The sequence below is a fragment of the Onychostruthus taczanowskii genome, unplaced genomic scaffold (assembly GCF_017590055.1).
Source record: "Onychostruthus taczanowskii isolate IOZ18803 unplaced genomic scaffold, ASM1759005v1 scaffold6, whole genome shotgun sequence".
Taxonomy (NCBI): domain Eukaryota; kingdom Metazoa; phylum Chordata; class Aves; order Passeriformes; family Passeridae; genus Onychostruthus; species Onychostruthus taczanowskii.
In genome coordinates this window covers 74473-95367 of record NW_024503679.1, presented here as the reverse complement: position 1 = coordinate 95367, position 20895 = coordinate 74473, and the positions used below count along the sequence as shown (strand labels likewise).

The window sequence follows — 20895 nt, the reverse complement described above, 5'->3', positions numbered from 1 at the left end:
TCCTGTCGTTCACTTCAGCCCTTCTGCCTTCCCTCATGGCCCAGCCCGGCCCTTCCTCACCCGCCACAAAAATCTGTTGGAGAAAACAGGATTTTACGTAACGGCTCGTGTTGTTCTGCTCCGTGTTTTCCACACACACACAAAAAAATAGAAAGATGGGAAGTGAAAACAAGGTCAAACCTTGCTTTGGCTGCCTCGTGTCCCTGGGGAGCACAGGAAGGGAGCGCTGCTGGAGCAGAGGAGGGGACACCCCAGCTCTGCTCCTGGGGGAACAGGGACCAGGGTCCCCAGCCCACCTCGATGGCTCCAGGACCCCAGGCAGCTTCTGGGTCCTGGGCTTGCCTGGGGACCCCTCTTAGGCTTAAATCACAAACCTGAGCGTAGAGGAGGTGGAGAAATCAAAATTAAAGTTTATTAAAGACAATAAATTACATTCCCTTGAGATACAGTAGATTTTGAGACAAGTACCTTGTTTCGCAATACAGGCAACATCAGCACCCCGTAACAATGACTCCTGGGAACATGATTTGGATGTTGGGGGTGCCAGGGCCCTGAGGAGTGGAGCAGGGCAGGCAGGACGCTGAGAGTGTCCCCCTGAAGGTGACTGACTGCTGCTCGTGCCCGACAGCACGGTCCCTGCTGAGCACTGCTCACGGTTGTGACACTGACGAGGCAGCCAGTACCCGCCAGGCTCCAGGTTCAGGAAGGAAAAGCCTCATTCCCAGTGCTCCAGCAAGGAGAGGCAGGGAGGTATGGCTGGGCTGGGCCAGTGCAGCAGCTGCTGGATGGAGGCTGGACGAGCAGCAGTGGATGCAGAGGTAGATGCTGGGCGAGGAAGGCACAGCGGAGCATCCCTGCCCACCCTCAGCTCCCGGCTGGATTTGTGGGCCATGTGGGCTCCCCTAGAATTTGGGAGGTGGAAGAACCACCCAGCCAAAAAAGCAGGGGGGATGTCCTGCCAGAGCCCAGTGCCAGGATAAAAATACCCTTCCCGTGGAGCCAGCGGAGGGAATTAGAGTGGAATAACCCGCCCGCTGTGGCACAGGAGGCTGCAGCAGCAGACGGTCGAGGCAGGGCTGGCAGGGAAATGAGCCAGCGCCTGGGAGAGGGGCAGATGGCCCTGCCGAGCCCCCGGGGCTGCGAGCCCGAGGGTGACCCCCCCAGGTGGGGAGGACAGAAGCCAAAGGCTCGCCGTGGCGCCGGTGTGTCCTGGCAGGGCAGCGAGCAGCGTCCCGCGGGGCAGCTCCAGGGAGTCACTGCAAGGTACAGGCTGTGCCGGGGCACACAGCCACTCACCGCACTGTCCCCACCGCTGCCACCCCCGTGCTGGGGGAGATGGCGCTGGCTGGGGGTGGGATCGGCCTCGGGCTGGGGGAATATTCCCCAGTCCCCGGGGCAAAGGCGACTCACCGCTCCGGACCGACTCTGCCAGCGCCTCTTTGCCCATGGATTGTGCCTCCCGCATCTGCCGAGGGAGAGGGGTCTTTTCCAGCCTTCATCCTCCCCCAGCACGCTCCAGAGCCCCCCCAGTCACCATACCTTGATCTGATCCTTCAGGTACTCGGCTCGGGCCATCAGGGTCTGGATCTGGTGGGGAGAGAGAGAGGACACAGTCCCTCTGGGGCCAGGCCAGCGGGGACAGCCGCGTGTCCCAGGGCTGGCACTCACCTCGGCGTGGAGCAGCTCCCGCCGCCGCCCCGCCGGCTCCGCTGCAGGGGAAACGTGCCACGGCATGAGGGACGGGAGCAGGAGCCATCCTTGCCCCAAACGCCCGGCCTCAGTCCCAACTCACCGGCCAGGAGCAGCAGCAGCTCCCCCAGGCTCTGCTGGTACAGCTCCAGGGCGTCACTGTCATCCCTGCCTTCCTCCTCCTGCAAGAGGCCCTGGGGGCTGGCTGTGGCTGGTGGGGTCCAGCAGCCCCCTCCCCACCAGGTCTGCATATTGCCCTTCCCTCGAGGAGTGAGGGGACCCCCAAGGCCACCCCTCACCTTGGCGATGGCAGCTGAAGCCACTTCCAGCGCCGCGCAGAGCCGAGGTTTGTCCTTGGCCATCTCTGCAAGGGGACATGGCTATGGGGATTGCCCAAAACCTTCACCCTTCAGCCCAAAACCCCACCATGGCCCCTCTGCCAGCTCTGACACCGGGGATGGGCAAAAACTGCTCACTACCTTTAAGGAGCTCTCTGGCCGGGTTTCCCTTCTCCAGGAGGTTCTTGTTGCTGGAGGTGACCAGCACCTTCAGCTCCTCTGCTCGGGAGATGTACTGCCTTACCTGTGCACATTTTGGGGGTGAGGAGACCCCCGACAGGGGGTGCAGGGCATGGGGGTGCTGCCCCCCCCCCCCAGGGGTTTTGGCTCACCTTGGCCCGGATGGCTTCTTTGCGCCGCACGTCGCTCTCGTCTAAGGGGGAGAACAACCAAACACAGGGGTGGGTGGGCTAAAAACCGACCTCCCCCGGGGTGCTGCCCCTCCAGAAATACACCCAGGCCCCCCACAACCCCCGGGGGACTCACAGTGCAGTGCCGGCACAAAATACTCCAGGGCTTTGCGGTAGAGGGAGAAGGCGGCACCGGCATCTCCCTCCTGATCCTTCCTCACCGCCTCCACCACCAGGTCAGTCTGGGGGACACAGGGGGGGTCTCAGGGCTTGGAACGCGCCCCTTGGCAGGCAGCAGCCCCCAGCCCCGCTCACCGCCTTGCCCAGGCTCTCGGGGCCAGGGACGTGCTCCATGTCCACGAAGGGGTGCCCAAAGAAGCACTCGAAGGAGATGCGCTTCTGAGGGTCCCTCTCCAGCAGCCGTGCCAAGAGATCCCGGCATTCCTGAGAGAGCTGGGGCCGGCTGGGAAGCTGGGGAGGGAAGGGGCTGAGCCCACTGAGGGCTGTGAGACCCCCCCCCAGAGCTCCACCCCACAGTACCTCCACAGCCCGGTCGCTGCGGATCTTCTCCTCCAGCTCGGCGAAGGAGCGGGAAGCGAAGGGCGGCTTCCCAAAAAGCGCTTCTGCAGGGGGGAAAGGAGCGGTGGGGGGAGATGGAGAGGGGGAAACCAGCCCTGAGCAGAGCCCCCCGGGGCAATAAAAGCCAAACCCACCATAAAGGATGACCCCCACCGACCAGAGGTCCGCGCGGGCGTCGTAGTGCTGCCGACACACCATCTCGGGGGCCATGTAGAGCGGGGAGCCGCGCAGCACGTGCTTCTCGTCCCACGGGGACATGTACTGAGCAAAGCCGAAATCTGCCGGACAGAGAGCTCGTGGGGGCGCAGGGAAAAGGGATTTTCTCCCTGCCAGCCCCTGCCAGGGCTGCCCTGACCTGCCAGCTTCAGCTGGGGGTTCTCCGGGGTGCTCAGGAGGATGTTCTGCGGCTTCAGGTCCAGGTGGGAGATGTTGCGGTCGTGGAGGAATTTCAGGGCGCAGGCTGGGCGGGTGGATGGGCACGTGATAGCACAGCCCTGCACCCCAAAACCCTGGGGAAGGGTCCCCACCAGAGCCAGGGTGGGAGCCAGGCGGGGTGTCCTCACCGAGCTGCTGCAGGAAGACGCGTGCCACCTTCTCGGGGAGCATCCGGCGCGTCCGGATGAAGCGGGAAAGGTCCCCCCCGGCGCAGAACTCCATGATCAGGTAGATGTGGTCACTGTCCCACTGCGAGGCAACAAGACCCTGCTGTGCCACGCCAGCCACTCCCACCCACACAGGTTCACCTGGACCAGTTTGCCCAGTTGCTGGCACCAAGCCCCACGGATACACCCGTGGGAAGCAGGGATGGATCCAAGCCAGAGCTGTTCTGGCTCAGAGGCCCCCCGGGAAGCCCCCAGCCCACCTGGAAGTCCTTGAGCTCCACAATGTTGGGATGGCGGATGGTCTTGAGGATCTCGATCTCTGTCAGCAGGTTCTCCACCGATGCCCGGTTCAGGCTCCTCTTGTTGACACACTTGATGGCCACCACCTCACGCGTGTCCCTCTGCCGAGGAGGGGGGACACCGCTGGAGCCCCCACCCAAACAGCCACGGCGGGTGGGGAGGGAAGGAACCCCTGCAAGGGGGCGGCAGGTGCCAGGCGAGGGCTAGGGGGGTGGTACCCCATGCAGAGGACTGGAAAACGGGGATGGTACCCCATGAGGAGGACTGGAAAACGGGGGTGGTACCCCATGCGGAGGACTGGAAAACGGGGGTCCCACGGGAGTGGGGGGGCAAACTGGGGAGCAAAAAGGCGACCCCCGCGGCGGGCTCGGCCCTACCTTCCTGTAGGCCTTGTAGACGGTGGCGTAGGTGCCCGAGCCGAGGGGCTCGGTGAGGATGAACTCGTCGAGGCGCGGCGGGGCCCAGCCGGCCCCGGCCATGGCCCCTCCGGACCCCCGGTCCCGGCGCTCGGGGCCCGGGAGCCGCTTCCGCCTTCCCGGCGCGCCACGGCCCCGGCCACGCCCACACAGCCCACTGGCCACGCCCCCGACAGCCATCACCACGCCCACACAGGTTTCATCCCGAAGCAAGCCACGCCCCCTGTCCCACCCCCACACTGACCACGCCCCCAAACAGTCAATCATCGCATCGGGCCACGCCCCCATGATGGCCACGCCCCCTCCGCCGGCACGCGCACCGTATCTGGACCACATGAACAATTTTTTATTAATAATTTTTTAAACATTAAAAGATCAGACGCGGGGAAAAAAAAATCCAATAATACAGGAGGAAAATGATGTAAAAATACCGATTTCTGTATCCCAGCGCCCCCCGCCGCCCCTCACCGGCACAGGAGCGGGGTCTGACACAAGCCCACCCCGGCAAAGGGGCACCACAAAGACAAACCTGCACGAAACCCCCCGGCACCCAAAGCACGGGGCTGAGGGAGGGAGAGGTGGGAACCTGCCCCCATCCACCCCTGCGCCTCACCCGCCTCCCAAGGGACGTCCCATCTTGGGATGCAGCTGAACACACATGGAAACAGTTCCTTCCCAGCTAAAAAAAACTCAACTAGCGAGGAGGAAGGCAGGGAGGAGCCTTCCCTGGAGAAAGATTCATTCAAGGTTAGCTGGAGAAGGGCGTCACAGGCACTGTGTGACCCGGCATCCTCAGCTGCCCCAAGCTGCAGCTGGGAGCCAAACCAAAATCCCTTTTCCCGTCCCTCTCCTGGTCTCAAGTCACTGAGAAGACTCGGTCTCCACTGATCCCTTCTCCCCCTCTCCGTGCCCGGGGCTGGCGCCTGCAGGATCCTCGTGGAAGTGAGGGATGTGCCCTGGAGGGACATGGGGAAAATACATTCCCCCCACACTTCCCCCTGCTCCCAGATTCTCCTTCGTGGCTCTCAGGAAGCCCAGCAGTTATGAGGTCAAAATACAGCATCGTGTGAGTGTAATAAACCAAAAGTACAGTTTCTGTTCTTAAAATTAACGACATCAACTACATGCACGTTACAAAACCCTCCCAAAACAGCAGATAATCAAATTCTTCATAGCAAAGGCCAAGAGAAGAGAGAGTAAAATCAAAAACCTGCTTCCCCTCATCTTCCTGCTACAGACAGAGTGAGGGGAGGAAGAGACAAACACCTGGAAGGTCCTGGAAAGAGGAATATTTGCCTCAGAGAATGTCTTCCCCCATCTCCCCACACCCTAAAACAAGACAGGGAAAACGAATCATCCAAACCGTAGCTCAGCTGAAGCCAAAAAAAACCTCTTCTCATCAGGAGTGTCGGCATCACAGAGCTCACATGGTACCCCCAAAAAAAGTGCATTTTCAGAAAAAAACAAACAAAAAAGAATGTTGGGGAGACGAGGGCAGAGGAAGCGAGAGGGAGGCGGCCCAGGAAGAAGGGCTGGATTTCCTGGGCAGGGCTAGTTGCCCCGGAAAGCACTGTGTGCAGCCGAGGAGGCCGCGCCGGCCGCTGCGTTCTGGAAGCTCCTGTTGGTGAGGATGCCTTGGGAAAACTCCTCCTGGGCCCTTTGGAAGCTGGCTCCCGTGCGCCGATACAGGGAATGCACCTGGGGACAGAGGGGAGGCAAAGAGGGAATGAAGTCAGCCTGTGGCATTGCTGCACACACCCGGCTCGTCCTCGGCTAAGCAGCTCCCTCCACAGCTGCAGAGCATGGGCTGCAGCCAGTGGCTCCAGGGCAGATTTCAGGAGAGCTTCATTTGCTGAAAAATGTGGAGCTCTCACCAAAATTGCTGGTTTCAGACCCAAAATTCCCCACACCGTGATGGCTCAGGCTTAACCCAGTATCTGCTGGAGGGCAGGACCTGAAGGTGCCAACAGCATCAGGTATTTCCTTCAAGATAAAGGCAGGAGAGCAGAAGGAAGTACCAAGAAAGAGGATCAGTCCAGCCTGTCCTTGCCTTCCCCCAAGCTCCACTTCTGCTGCTCCTGCAGAAATCCACCCCTGCTGTTGGCAGGCAGGAGGAGGGAGGAGGGTTGGCTTTAAGAACCAGGGGGAAGGCGCCTGCTGGGACCCCACCAGGCTCTGAAAGGCCCCAAACGCTGTGGGAGCAGTGACTGCAAATCCCTGGATGCCGAACAGAGCCATGGCCACCTCTGCTCTGTCAGCTCTGGGCAGGACAAGGGGCAATGGCAGGGCAGGGTTAGATGGGGTATGAGGAAAAAAATCCTCTGGGAGGGTGGGCAGGCCCTGGCACAGGGTGTCCAGAGAAGCTGTGGCTGCCCCTGGATCCCTGGAAATGTTCCAGGCCAGGTTGGACAGCGCTTGGAGCATTTTGGGATAGGGGAAAGTGCCCCTGCCCTTGGCAGGAGGTAAAATGAGCTCTAAGGTCCCTTCCCAAATAATTTCATGATTCTATGACTCCAAAGGGAGCCTACTTCCCACTTCAAGAGTGTCCAAGAAATTTGGCATCACTGCAGGAAGCACAAGCAAAAATACTTTAGTTAAAACCTCTTGACCCACCAGTGCCCCCATCCCATCATCATTCCCAGGTGGGTGAAGGGAGGCACCAAACCCAGGACCCCTGGGGGTAGCCTGAGCTCTGCTGGCCCCCGAGCCACTCACCTGCTTGAGGAGGAAGAGGGAGAGGACGGCGCAGAGCGTGAAGAACGCTGCCACCACCATCATGATCACCACCACGGCCACGTTCCCGTGCACCTCCGACAGCGCCGCGATCCAGCCGCTGCCAGGGACAGGAGAGGAGAGGGGCTGAGCATGGACAGCATTCCAGCACAGCTGGAGCACAGGAGGGAGCACACATGTGCTTCAGGGAAGGTTACAGGGCAGCACAAAACCAAGCAGCTGTGGAAACGGGAGCCTGGAGTTCATCCAGGCCCTTGGTTTGGGGATAGAGCTTCCATTAGCATTTTTAGAGGAGGATTGTGCTCATCCCACCCACATTCCAGCTCTGTGCCCTCCCCTCAGGCAGCAAAATCAATACCCTTGGTGCCAACAGTGACTTCCACGGGCACCTTCTCAAAATTCAGCCTAGTGGGGTAAAGATAGGCTGGAACAGCTGAATTGGAAGAGATCAGCTGGCAGGTCTGGAGCCTGGACCTGAGTGTCACCCTGACAGGGACGTAAGGGTCGGGAGCGGGAGGAAGAGGCAGGAATTGATGGAGGTGGTGAAACCCTGACACAGGCTGCCCAGAGCAGCAGTGGCTGCTCCATCCCTGGAAGTGTCCCAGGCCAGGCTGGACAGGGATTGGAGCTACCTGAGATAGTGGAAGGTGTCCCTGCCCATGGATGAGATGAGCCTTAAGGTCCCTTCCAACCCAAAGCATTCTGTGACTCAACCATTCTAAGCCTCAGACACTGGGAGTTGTTGAAGGGAAGGGGCAGGGAGAATTCACAGAGTTACCAGCACTTGGCTGTGGCTGAAAATACCAAGGCACCTCACTCAGAACACCTTCCTGGGTGCTGGAGAGAGGAACCTTTCCAAGTGCTCCACCAAGCACGCCGTGTGCCAGCAGGAAGGATGGGTCCCATCCCATGTGTGGCAGCGTCCTTGCGGCACAGGGAAGCAGCAAGGCACACCACGCACCACAGCCAAAAATACCCTCGCTGTCTGGCGGCAGGAAACGGAGCACAAAGCTGCAGGCAGCCTCTCCAGGCCAGACTAAAGCCTCTCCCCATCCCCCGTGACTCGGGGACAGCGCTGCCCACGGGCCCCTCTGCAGGCAGAGGGCAGAAATAGAGAGCGGCTCCCGCCTGCAGGCTCCCCTCGGGACAGGCACTGCTAACCTTCCCCTGCTCTCCCAGAACGGGAGCTGCAGCCGAGGCAGCAGGGCGAAAGGAAAGGCTGTGCTCTCCCTGCAGGGCACAGCTGCTGACACGAGGCTGCTGGACCCGCTCCAGAAGCCCAAGCTCACCCTTCTGGACAATGTCACCGAGAAAGGGCGAGGCTAAAAGCCTCCCTGCTTATCTCAGCCCACCAACCACACGCTTCAGAAACAGTCAGGAAGAGTTTGGGGACAGAGCTGGGGTGGCAGCAGCAGCATCAGGCTGAGCAGTACCCAGATTTCAGGTCAGAGATCCCTCAGCCCCACACAGCTGCCAGGGAAGGCTCTGGTTTGAACAAGGCAGATCTGGTTCACACCAGAGGAGTAAATATGGTCTGTACTGAGTGAGGGAGAAGGCAGCAGATGAGGCACAGAAGAGTTCTCACAGAATCACAGAACAGTTTGGGTTGGAAGGGACCTCAAAACTCATCACATTCCCCCCCCCTGCCATGGGCAGGGACAACTCCCACTATCCCAGGCTGCTCCAAGCCCTGTCCAGCCTGGCCTTGGACACTGCCAGGGATCCAGGGGCAGCCACAGCTGCTCTGGGCACCCTGTGAGGGAAGGATTCCTGCCCAATATCCAGTAATTCACATACTTCCCTTCTCATACTCCTTCACATACTGGGATTAGGATGGGAAGAGCAGTAGAGGGAGGCAGCTGGGACCTGCCAAGGCTGTGCATGAGCTGAGAGAGGCAAACCACAGCAGAAAGAACAGGCAGCTGTCAGAAGCAGGCCCCAAAGCTCCTGCCAGTCACAGCCCTGGTGAGAAAAGGAATGTGTGACACGGCAGGCAGTGAAGCCAAGCTTACCTGTCTCCCCAGCCAGGAATTCCAACAGCCTGGATGATGTAGATTGCTATTTGGCAGAAGAAGATGAAAAAGAAGACGAAGAAGCTGAAGGAGCTGTCAGACCTGCAGGAGAGATGGCAACACGAGTGAAACCTGTGATCCCTGCACCGAGTCCCTTCTCTGAGAGGAGAACAGCTTCAGTGAACTCCTTTCTCCAGGGAAGAGCTGCTGAGGAGAGGTGATGTGGGGAGGAATTTGGGCACCCAAATGTGCCCACTACAGATGCAGTGCTCTGCCCAGTGCAAGATGGGGTGAAGGCAGCTCCCTCAACAAACACAGTGTGCTCAACACCAACGTACCAAACAGTGTCTTAGGAATTAATAAAGTGAATAAAAAATGAATTAGAAGTGTCCTCTGTCTGCCTAGGCTTGGATTTCAGGAAGAAAAAGGATCACCATAATTAAGTTCTATCAGACAGATCTAATATGTTTAGTAACATAGTAGTTTGGGTTTATCTAATGATGCAAAGAGCTGGAAAAATCCTGCAGGCAAAACACGATGGGAACAGATAAACCCAAAGCTCCTCCCACTAAGAGATACATCCCTGTTACAGAAACAAACCCAGCACTTGCCTGAAAGCCTTGTAAATTGGTCGGTACCAACAGAGAAAGGCACAAGGGGTGAATAAAATTAACCACAGAATGGAGAGACCAAAGTCCACTCCTCTGCTGCCGTCCACTGTGAACCACGCCAGGCAAGCGAGCAGGTTTAGGAGCAGGGTGATGGAATGCACTGTTTGGGGTGGGAGAGAGAGAAAAACAACATCAGCAAGCTCTTGGGAACTCCAAAGCATCCCTAATGTCTCACTGAACACAGGCAAAGCTGCAGAAATGAAGGTGACTTTGGGCCATCTAATTTCCCTGCCTCCGTTGGAAGGGAAACAGAGCTTGACCTAAGTTCATCTGATCCTGATGCTCAGGGCCAGATCTTAAATAGTTGTTCAAACCTCCATTAAACAATTAACACTCTGTCATGAATGAGCTATTCCCAAAGCATAAACTCGGGGCTCTTCACATTTACCTTCATAAGAAAGGAGGGAAATGTGATTTTAGCCTTGTAGACAACACCAACGGCATTTACAGTGTGACAGAGCTCAGCTGTTCACACAGAACCTCCTCCAAAAGAATTCTGACTGCAGGTGAAGCCATTACTTACACATCCACAAGTAATAGAGCATCTTGCATATCCGCTGGTAGTCAGCTGGGATGTCTGCAGAGAAATCCTGATAGAAGCACGGCTTGATGGGACACTTCTTGGGGAGAGGAGGCCAGTTGTTCTGCCTCGCTGTGGGAGGGAGGAAGGAGCAGCTCTTCACTTGCTCTTCTCTCATTCAAAGACTAATTCCCACCCCAGAATTTCCAAGCAGCCATTCAGCTATTGTTTAATTCATGCATTAAACCTTGGCAGAGCCCAGGGGCTGGGCAGCTCCTACATCTGAGCAAGCAGCACAGCAGGAATGGGACAAACTGCTGGCACAGCAGCTGTGTGGAGGGGTTTTCCCTTGAGGAAGGCAGAATTCCCCTGCACTGGCCAAAGGGCCATCACAGCCATCATCACTCAGCCCTGCAAGCCCAGATTCAGCCACTTCAGACCAAGATTAGAGGGAAAAACACCGAGTTCCTGCAGTTAAAATTGTGTTGAGGCTGAGGAGAAGAGCTTTGCTGCTCTCAGTGAGAAGCCTCAGCGTGGCAGTGTCACCCACCAGCTCTGACATGGGCATAGATCCGTGTTTGAGAGCTTTTGGTAGTGAAATGCAGCTGCTTGAGGGCAGGGACCCACCAGAGCTGGCCTCCAGCACCCCACCTCTGAGCCACCTTCCCATCTTGGAAGCTGTGGGATGCCAGGCACTGTCCCAGAAGGGCTGCCACAGGGAGTTTTTCTGAAATCCTGTCAAACCAAGGGATCCAGGCTGCCCTGGGCAGGAGTCAGTACTCACGGTCGATGCTGGCTGCGTGGCTCTGCAGTTCCCTTTCCTTCTTCTCCAGCTCAGCTGCCTTCCTCTCTAGCTCTGCCTGCTGCTGGAGCAGCCCTGCCTGTGCTGCTGCAGCCACGGCCTGGGGAGGGACAGAGACATCAGAGAGGTCAGCCCTGCCCTGGCCTGGGCTGTGGTGGCACCACCGGGTGCCAGGCTGGGAAGGAAGCAGGACACAGGGTGACATGAAAGCTCAGCCTCAGATATCTTGATTCTACCACTGGAGGACAAAATCAAATTATCCTACAGGAAGACAGGACTGACAGGAGGAGCTTTTCTACAGCTTCTTCTACCTCACACTTCACCTCCCTGCTCTGAGCTCATCACTACAGAGTGGTGCCAGCAGGGCTCCTGGGCTTACCAGGACAATTCCCTTCCCAGCTGCCTACCACACCTCTTAAGGATCTCTTCTACCTGTTTTGTATTCTGAGAAATCATTCTTTCTCCCAGTTCTTTGGATGAGGTGGTGCTGGCAGCCGGGTACTTGCATTTATTCTCCTGGCACCGAGTGTGTCTGACCAGACACCAGAACTAAGCTAAAAGCATTAGCAGGATTCATTCCAGGATTTCCAGAGGGAAGCCAGAGCCAACAGGACACAAGGCAAAGCAAGGTCTGCCACCAGAGGGACAGGGAAAGAGATGTAAGAAGGACTGCACGTGTGTATCCCCTACAAAAACTCCAGCCTTGGAAATGCAAGTTGAAAAGACCACCAGCAGCTTCCCAGTCCCCAGCCCAGGGAATGCTGTGCTCCCAGAGGCCCTGGGAGCTGGAGGAGGCCAGGAGGGCAGCAGAGAGGGGCTGTACCTGTGGCGTGGGCTCCACGGATGTCTGCAGCACGGCCGGCTGCGAGTGGCCCGAGGGCGGTGCCGCCGGCGTCGTCCGCGCCGCATTCGTCTGCAGGAGACACGGGCCAGCGGGGAAAAACACAGCAGGAGAAACACAACGAGCTCTTGGTGAATTGTTTAAACCACAAACCTCGCCTTCCTGCCCTCCTTCTCCCACCTGGCTCATGGCAGCAGCCAGGGAATAAGGATGAGGCTCTCCCAGTCATCCCTCAGTGGCAGGGCCAGGGCAGCTCAGCTCAGCTCAGCTCCCAGCCCAGGCAGTGGCTGTGCCCTGCCACAAACCATCTTCCCCTCCACACTTCATGGGGCTTCCCTGCGAGCCAGCAGCCAGCTGGAGAGGAGCTGTTCCATGCCAGTGCAGAGCTCCAGCTGGGAGATCATTACTGCTCCAGTGCAGGAGCAATTTCCCTCTCCTGCATGCCGTGAGCCACATACATGGGGATATCAGCTGTGAAATCCTCTTTTTTTTAAGCTGTACCTATCAAGGGACCTTCTACACCAGTAAAAGCACCACCAGGTAGACAGAGCACAAGGACACGTGGCACGTACCCGCTGGGAGCTCTCAGAAAAGGGGTTGAATTCATCCAAGCCACTTTGGCTGGTGTTTGTGAGCTGTGTCACCGAGGGGTCCTGCAGGGAGAGAGCACAAGGAGAAATCAGCACTGGACATGGGGTATCACCACTGATAGAACTGAATTGTTCTGTTTGGAAAAGGCCTTTAAGAACAGCAGGTCCATCTTATCCATGCTGCCTGCTTTCCATCTGCTTGTTAGCTGGGAATTTCAGGGGGTGAAACATATCCTTGCCACAGGGAGATGGCCCTGGCTGGCATGGAATTCAAATATCCAAGGAGATGACTACCAGCAAGGCAAGACTTGTCAGCAGAAACAATCACCTGTTCAGCCAAGAGGGATGTCTGAACAGCCACCACAATGTGCTTTTTGGCACAGGAATACTTTGTGCAGGTTACTTCTGCTCACCTACGGCGAGTTATTCCAAATTTCCAGGGATTTGGATTCATCCACCCATGGTCAGGATGTTGCCGGGCCTCACAAAGCAAGCACGGAGCCACAGAAAATGAGGTTTTAGATACAGCTGATCCTGGCTGAGAGATGCTGGCAAGCTAAAATGCCAATGATTGCTCAGGATAAGTGAAACACTCAGGAAAATTGAGCTGGAGGTGTGACACCAATTATTTTAGGAGGTTTTAATGCTGCTGGCATAACAGCTCTCACTTCCACTCACAGCACCTCCCACTCATCTTTCAAACATCCTCTGATGTTTAAAAACAGGCTCTCTGCACCTCAGAACACCTCTCTCCCCTCACCTGCAGGGTTTTTACGCAGCTGTTTCTATCTCCTCTTTTCCACCTACTCCTCTGCATGCAGAGATTCCTCTTGGGCAGCCAGGTGCTGCCCTCTGGAGCACTCCTCTCCCCAGTTATCCCAGAAACAAGGCCCTTTTCGAACTCGGAAATCCTCCTGGCCTGGCAACCCAAAAGCTGGGCGTGGGTCAGAAAATTAAAAAGTGGCTTCTCCTCCTTCCCTCAGCACCTCGTGTGTCCAGAGCAGCCCTTCCAATTTGGTGCTCCATAGGGTGAGAAGGAACCGAGGCCGCCCTGGGGCGCGCGGGGCTGAGGGAACCGGAGCACGGAGGAAAATCCCTCTGGAGCCATTCCCGGGGCTCTAGCGCAGCCTTCTGCCGAGCAGGATCCACAGGGAGCAGTTAATGAGTAACTGCACGGCTCCTGCACGGCAGGCACTCCCCACCAACAGGTCTCACTCGTTTGTGAATCACCCCGGGCTGAGGCATGGCGCGTTCTCCGACGCTGCTCAGGGAAGTTCAACTCCTCAGTGAGGAAGGGCAGAAAAAAGTGGGAAGAAGCAGCAGGACTGCCATGCTGGAGATAAAAAGTGCTTTTATTTCACTCCTGACTCCTCTGGAAGCTTCAGCTGTGCAGAGATAAGGGCTGTCAGCACAAGTTTACATTTCCCCTCTGGCATGACAGCGCTGCCCATCAGCACAAACCCTTTAGTCCCGAGCACACCAGCCCCAGCTGGACTAAAGTCCAGCAGAAAACAACTGCACAAGGAAGAGAAACTCCCTTCAAGGTGTGGGAAGTGGAAAGTGAAAGCTGCATAACCCTCTGAGAGTTTGGGTGGGCAGGCTGGGAATAGAAAAAAATGCTACAGTACCATAGTAAAACACACGTTTCACTTCCCTTGGCTCATCTGCACCCAAAAGAAAGCTGGAGGCTTTCCAAGGGCAGGGAGAGCAGCACCACAGCTTCAGCTGCACCACAGTTTCATTCCCAAGGTAGACAAGCTCTCATCTTACTGCACAGCTTTAAAAAAAAAAAATACTTAATTAGGCTGCAAGGCCAAGGCCCAGGCAGCTGGGCTGAACTTGCCTGCTATTGTGCAAGCCTGTCTAAAATAGGAACCCAAAGAGCAGGGAATTTGCAACAAAGCTGAAGCGTTTGGACACATGCCTGGGGAGGGCAGGAAGGAAAGCAGAGGGTGATGCCTGGGCAGCAGCTTCTGTGAGCCTGGAGCAGGCAGGGAGGGACGAGCGAGCACCAGGAATGCAGAGATCAGCGAGGGGTTGCCCACAAACTTTGTGTTTTACAGCTATTTTCTGCCAGCTAGGCAGCAAAAGGCAGCTGACCCTCTCAAAACAAGCCTTAGAAAGGACCAGGAGACAGGGATTTAATTCAGAAGCTCTTGGAGCCACAACAAGGGTGTCCAGCCACAAAGCTCGTGCTCACAGATCAATAAGTGGCTCGACCTGCAGGGTGCCATGAGCAGATCCCATTTGCTGCCCTTCCAACCATCACTTCCTCAAGTGCCAGGGATGTGTGATGTTGTTTTCCATGGCTTCAGATGCCCCCAGCACAGAATAACTGCACATCTGGACCAAACTGCACTGCCAGGAACATTAAAACTACTTTCTAATGCAGCTTTAATGCAAACCTTTCAGCTGTCATGCTGCTGAAAGGTTTGGATACAACAGGTTTGTGCAAGGAATTCTATATTTTCTTTTCTTTCTGTTCCCACAGATTAAAGAAACTAAATGAGAGGCCTCTTCAGATGAGATCAAGGAAAAAGAGCTCAACCTAGAATCACCTGGAACTTAACACAGTTGTCAAAATATCACAGTATTGCCCCAGATATAACCAGTCCTGCAGACTGAGGGTGCTGCCACTGCCTGGAAGATGCACTGAGAGAAATCTTGAGGATTTCATTATTGATATCTCTGGAAAGGATGGAAGTTTCCAGCTCTGTCTGAAGCTGAAATCAAAGTTTTGGAGGCAGCTGCCACTTCCAGCAGGTTACTAGATAAAGGAAGGAAGTTAATCATCTCTCATTAACTGGTTACAATAAGTAACAGAGCAGCCAGAGATATTTTTAACAGGATCAAAGCAGCTTATTTTACACAAAGCTTAAAGAACACCATGAACAAAGTCTCCTGAAAAGGCAGAAACCCTGGTCACATCAGGATTTGAGGAGGATGAAGCACTGAACTGGGAGCTCCAGCAAGGAGGGACAACCCTGGTGCTGTGGCAGGAGAGACCCACGGGCTGAAAGGGACAGGAGGCTGCTGCTGCTCCCAGAGCATGGCAGGGGGTGTCACTGGGACACTGTCACCCCAGCACAGAGCCAACACCCGGATCCAGCCCCTGGCAGGGAACAGGCTGTCCCACAGGCTGGGATTCCCTTTCAAACCCGACCAAGGAGGCTTCGAGGCTCCAGGAAGCAGCAGTCAAAAATTCCTCTCAACCAGCTGCTGGGGACTGGGGAATTTTTCTTGAAAAAAAAATAAAAGGTAAGACAAAAACTTGCAGCCCCGAGAGGAGGGCACAGAACCTTCCACAAGGATCAGATGAGCTGCAAAGAGCTGTCACGGGGGAATCCATGGTGGGACATGTGTTGATCCTTGTTAAGTGAACCTGACAGGGGAGTTACTGCCTGGAAATCACCTTCAGCCTTTTTTTATTTGAACAGTGAATAAAGAGTGAGCACGGCCCTGTTCTGCCAGATACCACGACAGCTTTAACGTGCACAAAGCAGCTGAAGGGAGATGATGAGAAAGATGGAGATGGACTTTTTGCAAGGGCCTGAAGTGACAGGACAACAGAGAATGGCTTCAAACTGACAGAGATAAGATTGGATATTAGGAGATTCTTCCCTGTGAGCGTGGGGAGGCCCTGGCACAGGGTGCCCAGAGCAGCTGTGGCTGCCCCTGGATCCCTAGAAGTGTCCCAGGCCAGGCTGGATGGGGCTTGGAGCACCCTGGGACAGTGGAAGGTGTCCCTGCCCCTGGCAGGAGGTGGGACTGGATCAGTTTTAACTTGCCTTCTAACCCAAACCCCTCAGTGATTCTAGGAATATTTACTTCCTCAAAGCCAAAGCAACAAATCCCATGTCTATGAACAGCAAAATATTCCATCCCCCAGAACGAATATTAGAGGAACACGATCGTCCCAACTCTTCCCATCCCCGAGAGTCATGAGACCATGATAAAATGAAAGTGGGGAAAAAGAGAAGGAATTTTTTCACTCTGATTCCTCAAAAGACTCAGCTTCATCAACAAACAACTTCTGTTTGGCTCAGCCCTGAAACCCAAGGTCAGGAAAACGCTCCTTCCCGTGGCTCACATCCCAGGCAAGCAGCGGAGGTGAGGCCGAGCTGCAGACGGGAGCCAAAGGCCAGACCCTGACTGTCACAGCACTGCACGGGGCTGTGCCAGCCCAGCTCCCTGCATCAATGACCCCGGCTTCCAGAGGTTAATCCCGGAGAGGAGAAACCCAGCGAGCACAGACCAAGTCCTAGTGACCTTAACAGGATTCCTCTGCTTTGAGCCACGAAATCCACAGCTTTGCCACGGGAACTCACTTCTAAGCGCTGAAGCGCCTTAAAAACAAACGCAGAGAGATGCAGCGGACAGCCAGCCCACCACGCAGCACGGCCGAGAGAGCTCCAGCGATGGATTGCTTTGAACAAGCCCTCAGGGCAGGCACTCCCTGCGGCGTGGGAGAGCCCCCCTGCCGGTGAGGAGCGGGGACGCAGCGCTCGGGACCCGGGGGTCGCAGCGCTCGGGGGTGAGCTGCGGAAGGGGTTCGGGACCGCCGGCCGTGGCCGCGCGGGGGGCTCGGGAAGGGGATACAGAGAGGGGAGCGGACGGGACCTGAGCGCGGGCAGACGGGGATGCGGGACCCCCGGGCTCGGGCAGGGGCCCGGGCCGCCCTCAGGGCCGGGGGTCGCGGCCGCCTCACGCCCCCGATCCCGCCCCCGGCCTCTGATTGGCCGAGGCGCGGAGGAGCGGCTCCGCCATTGGCCGGCGGCGCTTCACTCAGTGCCACGTCCCGGCGTGCGGGGCACGGGGGCCCGGCCGGGCCGGGCCGCGCCGGGGGGAGGCCGCCCGCGGCCCGCGCCCACCTGGAAGGGGTTGATGTCCACCGGGTCGGCGAACGGGTTGGTGTCGAAGCCCGACATGGGCGCGGTCCGCTCCTGCTCCGCTCCCGCCGCCGCCGCTCCTGGCGCTTCCGGGGCACCCGCGTGACCGGGAGCCGCGTGACGTCACGGCGGCGCGTACAGCTCGCGCGGGGTTAACCCGGTGGGCGTGACCGCGTGACGGGAGGGGGGCAGGTCCTGCCCGGCCGAGCCATGGCGGAGATCCGGGGTGAGCGGGGACGGGCGCCCACCGCCCGCCTGGGCATGGGGCTCTGCGCTGGGCCGCCGCGACCCCCCTCCGGGACCCCCGGGGCGACGGGGCGGAGGGCCCGTGACTCGTGCCCCCTGCCCGAGCGCCCCCAGATCGCCGTGTGATGGTTGAAAAATTCCCCACAGACAGTGTCCCCTCCCAAGGCCGTGGTCCTCTCCCTCGGTGACACGCTGTAACCCTGCCCCGGGGGCTCTTTGGTGTCCGGAAGGATTCGAGGGGTTCTTTCTGTGCCTCGCTAACACTTGGCTTGCCTCCCGCAGTGTTCCCCCTCTCCTGCGTGGTGCAGAACTATTCCTGGGGGAAGGTGGGCCTGGAGAGCGAGGTGGCCAAGCTGGTGGCCAGTGGTGACCCCCTGGTCCAGATCCAGCCTGACCAGCCCTACGCTGAGGTGAGTGCGTCTCTGTGTCCATTCTGTCCGTGTCTCCGTCCCATCCGTGTGTCCATCCGTGTGTCCATCCCACCCTGCGGCTGTGGCTGCCACCATCCAGGACGTGATGCTGACCCTCAGCTGTCCCCTGGGGGGTGCCCGGCTTGGAGGGAAGCCCGGCATGACTCAGCCCCCGAGGGAGCTGCCAGGGATCACCTCCGGGGCCAGGCAGCCTCTGGAAAAGCCCAAGTCATCCGTGCCGGCTGCCCGGCTCAGGGTGCCGCCTGTCTGTCGGTGTCTCGCAGCTGTGGATGGGCACACACCCCCGGGGCGATGCCCTCATCCGGGATAACCGCATCCCCCAAAAGACCCTGGGCCAGTGGATCGCCGACAACCCCGCCTGCCTGGGGGCCAAGGTGAAGGACGCCTTCCAGGGACGCCTGCCCTTCCTGTTCAAGGTGCTGTCGGTCAACACCGCCCTGTCCGTCCAGGCACACCCCAACAAGGTAGGGAGAGCCCGGCATGGGCAGTGCAGGCGGACCCCGTGTCCCTGGGGAGGTCAGCAGCTGCTTTTCCCTCTCTCAGGAGCTGGCAGCGAAGCTCCACGCCCAGTTCCCTGAGCACTATCCCGACGCCAACCACAAGCCCGAAATGGCCATTGCCCTCACCCCCTTCGAGGGCATGTGTGGCTTCCGGCCAGTGGAGGAGATTGTCTCCTTCCTCCAGAGTAAGGATGGAGGAGGGCACATGCTCAGACCCTGGAGTGGGGACGGTGGCCGTGCTCCCTTGGGATGGGGTTTGGGGTGGGGATGAGGGCCCTGCTCCCTTGGGATGGGGTTTGGGGTGGGGATGGTGGCTGTGCTCCCTTGGGATGGGGTTTGGGGCGGGGATGAGGGCCCTGCTCCCTTGGGATGGGGTTTGGGGCGGGGATGGTGCTCTCTTGGGATGGAGTTCAGGGTGGGGATGAGGGCCCTGCTCCCTGGAGTTAGGATTTGGGGTGTGGATGGGGGCTGTGGTCCCTTGGGATGGAGCTCAGGGTGAGGGCAGTGCTCCCCAGGGATGGGATTCGCTGTGGGGATGGTGGCTCTGCTCTCCTGGCATGGGGGTGCTGCTCCTGCCTGGGGCTGCTCTCCCCTGGCCTGGGGGACCGGCTCTGAGCGGGGCTGGCCCCGCAGATGTCCCCGAGCTTCGGGCACTGATCGGGGAGGTGGCAGCGGAGCAGCTGGAGCGCAGCGGCAGCGACGACCCCCGCGGGGTCTCGGCCGCGCTCCGCGTGTGCTTCACCCGCCTGATGAAGAGCGAGAAGAAGTTCTTCGTGGACCAGCTGAACATGCTGGTGAAGAGGATCTCCCAGGAAGGTGGGTGCTGGCTGTGACACCCCACACCAGCTCGGGGGGCTGTGTTTAGGGAGAGGCCCAGCCCCTCCCCACGTTGTCTGTCCCTGCGCAGCGGCGGAAGGGAAGGACACGTCGGGGAGCAACGGGGAGCTGCTGCTGCGGCTGCACTCCCAGTACCCGGGGGACATCGGCTGCTTCACCATTTATTTCCTGAACCTGGTGAGGCTGGAGCCGGGCGAGGCCATGTTCCTGGGAGCCAACGAGCCGCACGCCTACCTGCACGGAGGTGAGCTGCAGGGGGCTCTCCTAGCCCGGCCTCCTGCAGGGCCTGGCCGTGGGGACAGCAGGAGGGGCTGGGGTGGGCTCACGGCACTGCCCGTCCCCGCAGACTGCGTGGAGATCATGGCGTGCTCGGACAACACGGTGCGTGCCGGGCTCACCCCCAAGTTCATCGATGTGCTCACCTTGTGTGAGATGCTCAACTACACACCAGCACCCAGCAGCTCCAAGATCCTCCCTGCAGCACAGAGCCAGCTCGACCCCCACGTCTACCTCTATGACCCACCCGTGCCAGACTTCACCATCATGAGGATAGAGGTGAGAGGTGACAGCTCCGTGCTGGGGACACCGGGTGGGACACCCCAGTGCTGGCTGGAGCTCGCTCACCTTTGTAATCAGTGTCCTGGCAAGGAGGGAGGGGTGCTTGGACATAATGGGTGCTGGTCTCTTTATCCCTCCCCTGTTCCCTCTGCCTGGAGCTTGTTCACCTTCTCCAGCAGCTCTGGCTAGAGGGAGAACCAGGAAGAGGTCTTGGGTGTCCTCAGCCAAGCCCAGGTCCCTGGGCTTGGGCTGCTGCAGGCACAGCAAAGGGGTGGGAAATGGGGACAACCCCCTTCCAGCTCTCCAGAGAGGAGGAAAGCTGAGGGAGACTCCAGCGCAGTGACGTTTCCCTTGGCAGATCCCTGCCTCCATCAAGCTGTACCTCATCTCTGCCATGGACTCTGCCAGCATCTTGCTGGTGATCCAAGGGACGGCCGTGGGCACCTCCACAGCCGCAGCCTCCGAGATGTCCCTGCACCGCGGCTCCGTGCTCTTCGTCTCGGCCAACGAGAGCATCTCCCTCCACCTGTCCTCGCCCGACGGGATGCTGCTCTTCCGAGCCTGCTGCCTCCTCTGAGCAGGGCCTGGGACACTTCATCCACAACACTCCATGTTTGAGTAGATAGAAACTGTTGTGGGCAAAGTCTTCTCGCTTGAAAGTTCTCCCTCCAGCTATGAAATCCCCAAGCCAGCCCTGATGTATAGAAAGAGCAGTTCCGTGGATCGATTCCTTGGATGTGGTGCAGACCACAGGCTGCTCTCTCCTGCTTCTGGTGGGCTCTTCCCAAGCCTGGCTGATGGCAGCCAGTGTCCCCCTTCCCTGGCTGTAAAAGGGGGATGATGGAGGGGAGAGCCTCTGCTGCTGTGAATAAAGAGGTGACTTTGTCCCTGGAGAAGGGCAGCGTGGTGGAGGGAGCAGGAGGATGGAGGGGGACAGAGAGGCTGGGAGCAGCTCCAGCATCCCCCCAACTGTGACTGTGGCTGTGACCCA

At 58.3% G+C, this 20895-nt stretch overlaps 3 protein-coding genes across 6 annotated transcripts; 1 reads left to right on the top strand and 2 right to left on the bottom strand.

The window, feature by feature from the left end:
- Positions 1–392: 392 nt before the first annotated feature.
- ULK3 (unc-51 like kinase 3) lies at positions 393–4460 on the bottom strand. 3 transcript variants are annotated; one of them, XM_041418959.1, is made up of 15 exons: positions 4236–4459; positions 3819–3959; positions 3520–3640; positions 3312–3416; positions 2918–3234; positions 2693–2848; positions 2514–2619; positions 2360–2400; positions 2169–2271; positions 1989–2053; positions 1793–1871; positions 1669–1709; positions 1540–1587; positions 1411–1465; positions 393–1270 (listed from the first exon to the last, which is right to left on the bottom strand). In XM_041418959.1, exons 1-15 carry the CDS (start codon positions 4452–4454, stop codon positions 1254–1256), a joined length of 1614 nt encoding a protein of 537 aa, XP_041274893.1. In that variant the 5' UTR covers positions 4455–4459; the 3' UTR covers positions 393–1253. The 3 variants fall into 3 exon arrangements, 2 of the variants coding, with proteins under 2 accessions (XP_041274893.1, XP_041274894.1); XR_005953731.1 differs by having other exon boundaries at positions 1187–1270; positions 1669–1871; positions 2693–3000; positions 3091–3234; positions 4236–4460; XM_041418960.1 differs by lacking the exon at positions 393–1270 and having other exon boundaries at positions 1328–1465; positions 1669–1871; positions 2693–3000; positions 3091–3234; positions 4236–4460.
- Positions 4461–4600: 140 nt separating this feature from the next.
- On the bottom strand, positions 4601–17469 carry SCAMP2 (secretory carrier membrane protein 2). The gene is made up of 9 exons (XM_041418624.1): positions 17315–17469; positions 12426–12506; positions 11836–11925; positions 10995–11112; positions 10214–10342; positions 9631–9790; positions 9020–9121; positions 6990–7107; positions 4601–5972 (listed from the first exon to the last, which is right to left on the bottom strand). The coding sequence occupies exons 1-9, from the start codon at positions 17369–17371 to the stop codon at positions 5826–5828; spliced, it is 1002 nt and encodes a 333-aa protein (XP_041274558.1). The 5' UTR covers positions 17372–17469; the 3' UTR covers positions 4601–5825.
- MPI (mannose phosphate isomerase) lies at positions 17231–20796 on the top strand. 2 transcript variants are annotated; one of them, XM_041418623.1, is made up of 8 exons: positions 17231–17350; positions 17861–17988; positions 18273–18473; positions 18553–18694; positions 19143–19325; positions 19417–19590; positions 19693–19901; positions 20263–20796. In XM_041418623.1, the coding sequence occupies exons 3-8, from the start codon at positions 18279–18281 to the stop codon at positions 20479–20481; spliced, it is 1122 nt and encodes a 373-aa protein (XP_041274557.1). In that variant the 5' UTR covers positions 17231–17350; positions 17861–17988; positions 18273–18278; the 3' UTR covers positions 20482–20796. The 2 variants fall into 2 exon arrangements, with proteins under 2 accessions (XP_041274557.1, XP_041274556.1); XM_041418622.1 differs by lacking the exon at positions 17231–17350 and adding an exon at positions 17515–17558.
- Positions 20797–20895: the final 99 nt, after the last annotated feature.

Bases quoted from the DNA above. Each gene is read 5' to 3' on its own strand.
- ULK3 (XM_041418959.1), bottom strand. From the start codon at position 4,454: ATGGCTGTCGGGGGCGTGGCCAGTGGGCTGTGTGGGCGTGGCCGGGGC. The intron at 3,960-4,235 runs GTAGGGCCGAGC...CCTCCTCGGCAG, and splicing joins TCTACAAGGCCTACAGGAAG to AGGGACACGCGTGAGGTGGT. The intron at 1,872-1,988 runs GTGAGGGGTGGC...GGCCTCTTGCAG, and splicing joins CTTCAGCTGCCATCGCCAAG to GAGGAGGAAGGCAGGGATGA.
- SCAMP2 (XM_041418624.1), bottom strand. From the start codon at position 17,371: ATGTCGGGCTTCGACACCAACCCGTTCGCCGACCCGGTGGACATCAAC. The intron at 11,926-12,425 runs GTACGTGCCACG...TGTCTCCTGCAG, and splicing joins TTTCTGAGAGCTCCCAGCGG to ACGAATGCGGCGCGGACGAC. The intron at 5,973-6,989 runs GTGAGTGGCTCG...CTCTGTCCCCAG, and splicing joins CCCTCTTCCTCCTCAAGCAG to GTGCATTCCCTGTATCGGCG.
- MPI (XM_041418622.1), top strand. The intron at 18,695-19,142 runs GTAAGGATGGAG...CTGGCCCCGCAG, and splicing joins GATTGTCTCCTTCCTCCAGA to ATGTCCCCGAGCTTCGGGCA. The intron at 19,326-19,416 runs GTGGGTGCTGGC...GTCCCTGCGCAG, and splicing joins GAAGAGGATCTCCCAGGAAG to CGGCGGAAGGGAAGGACACG.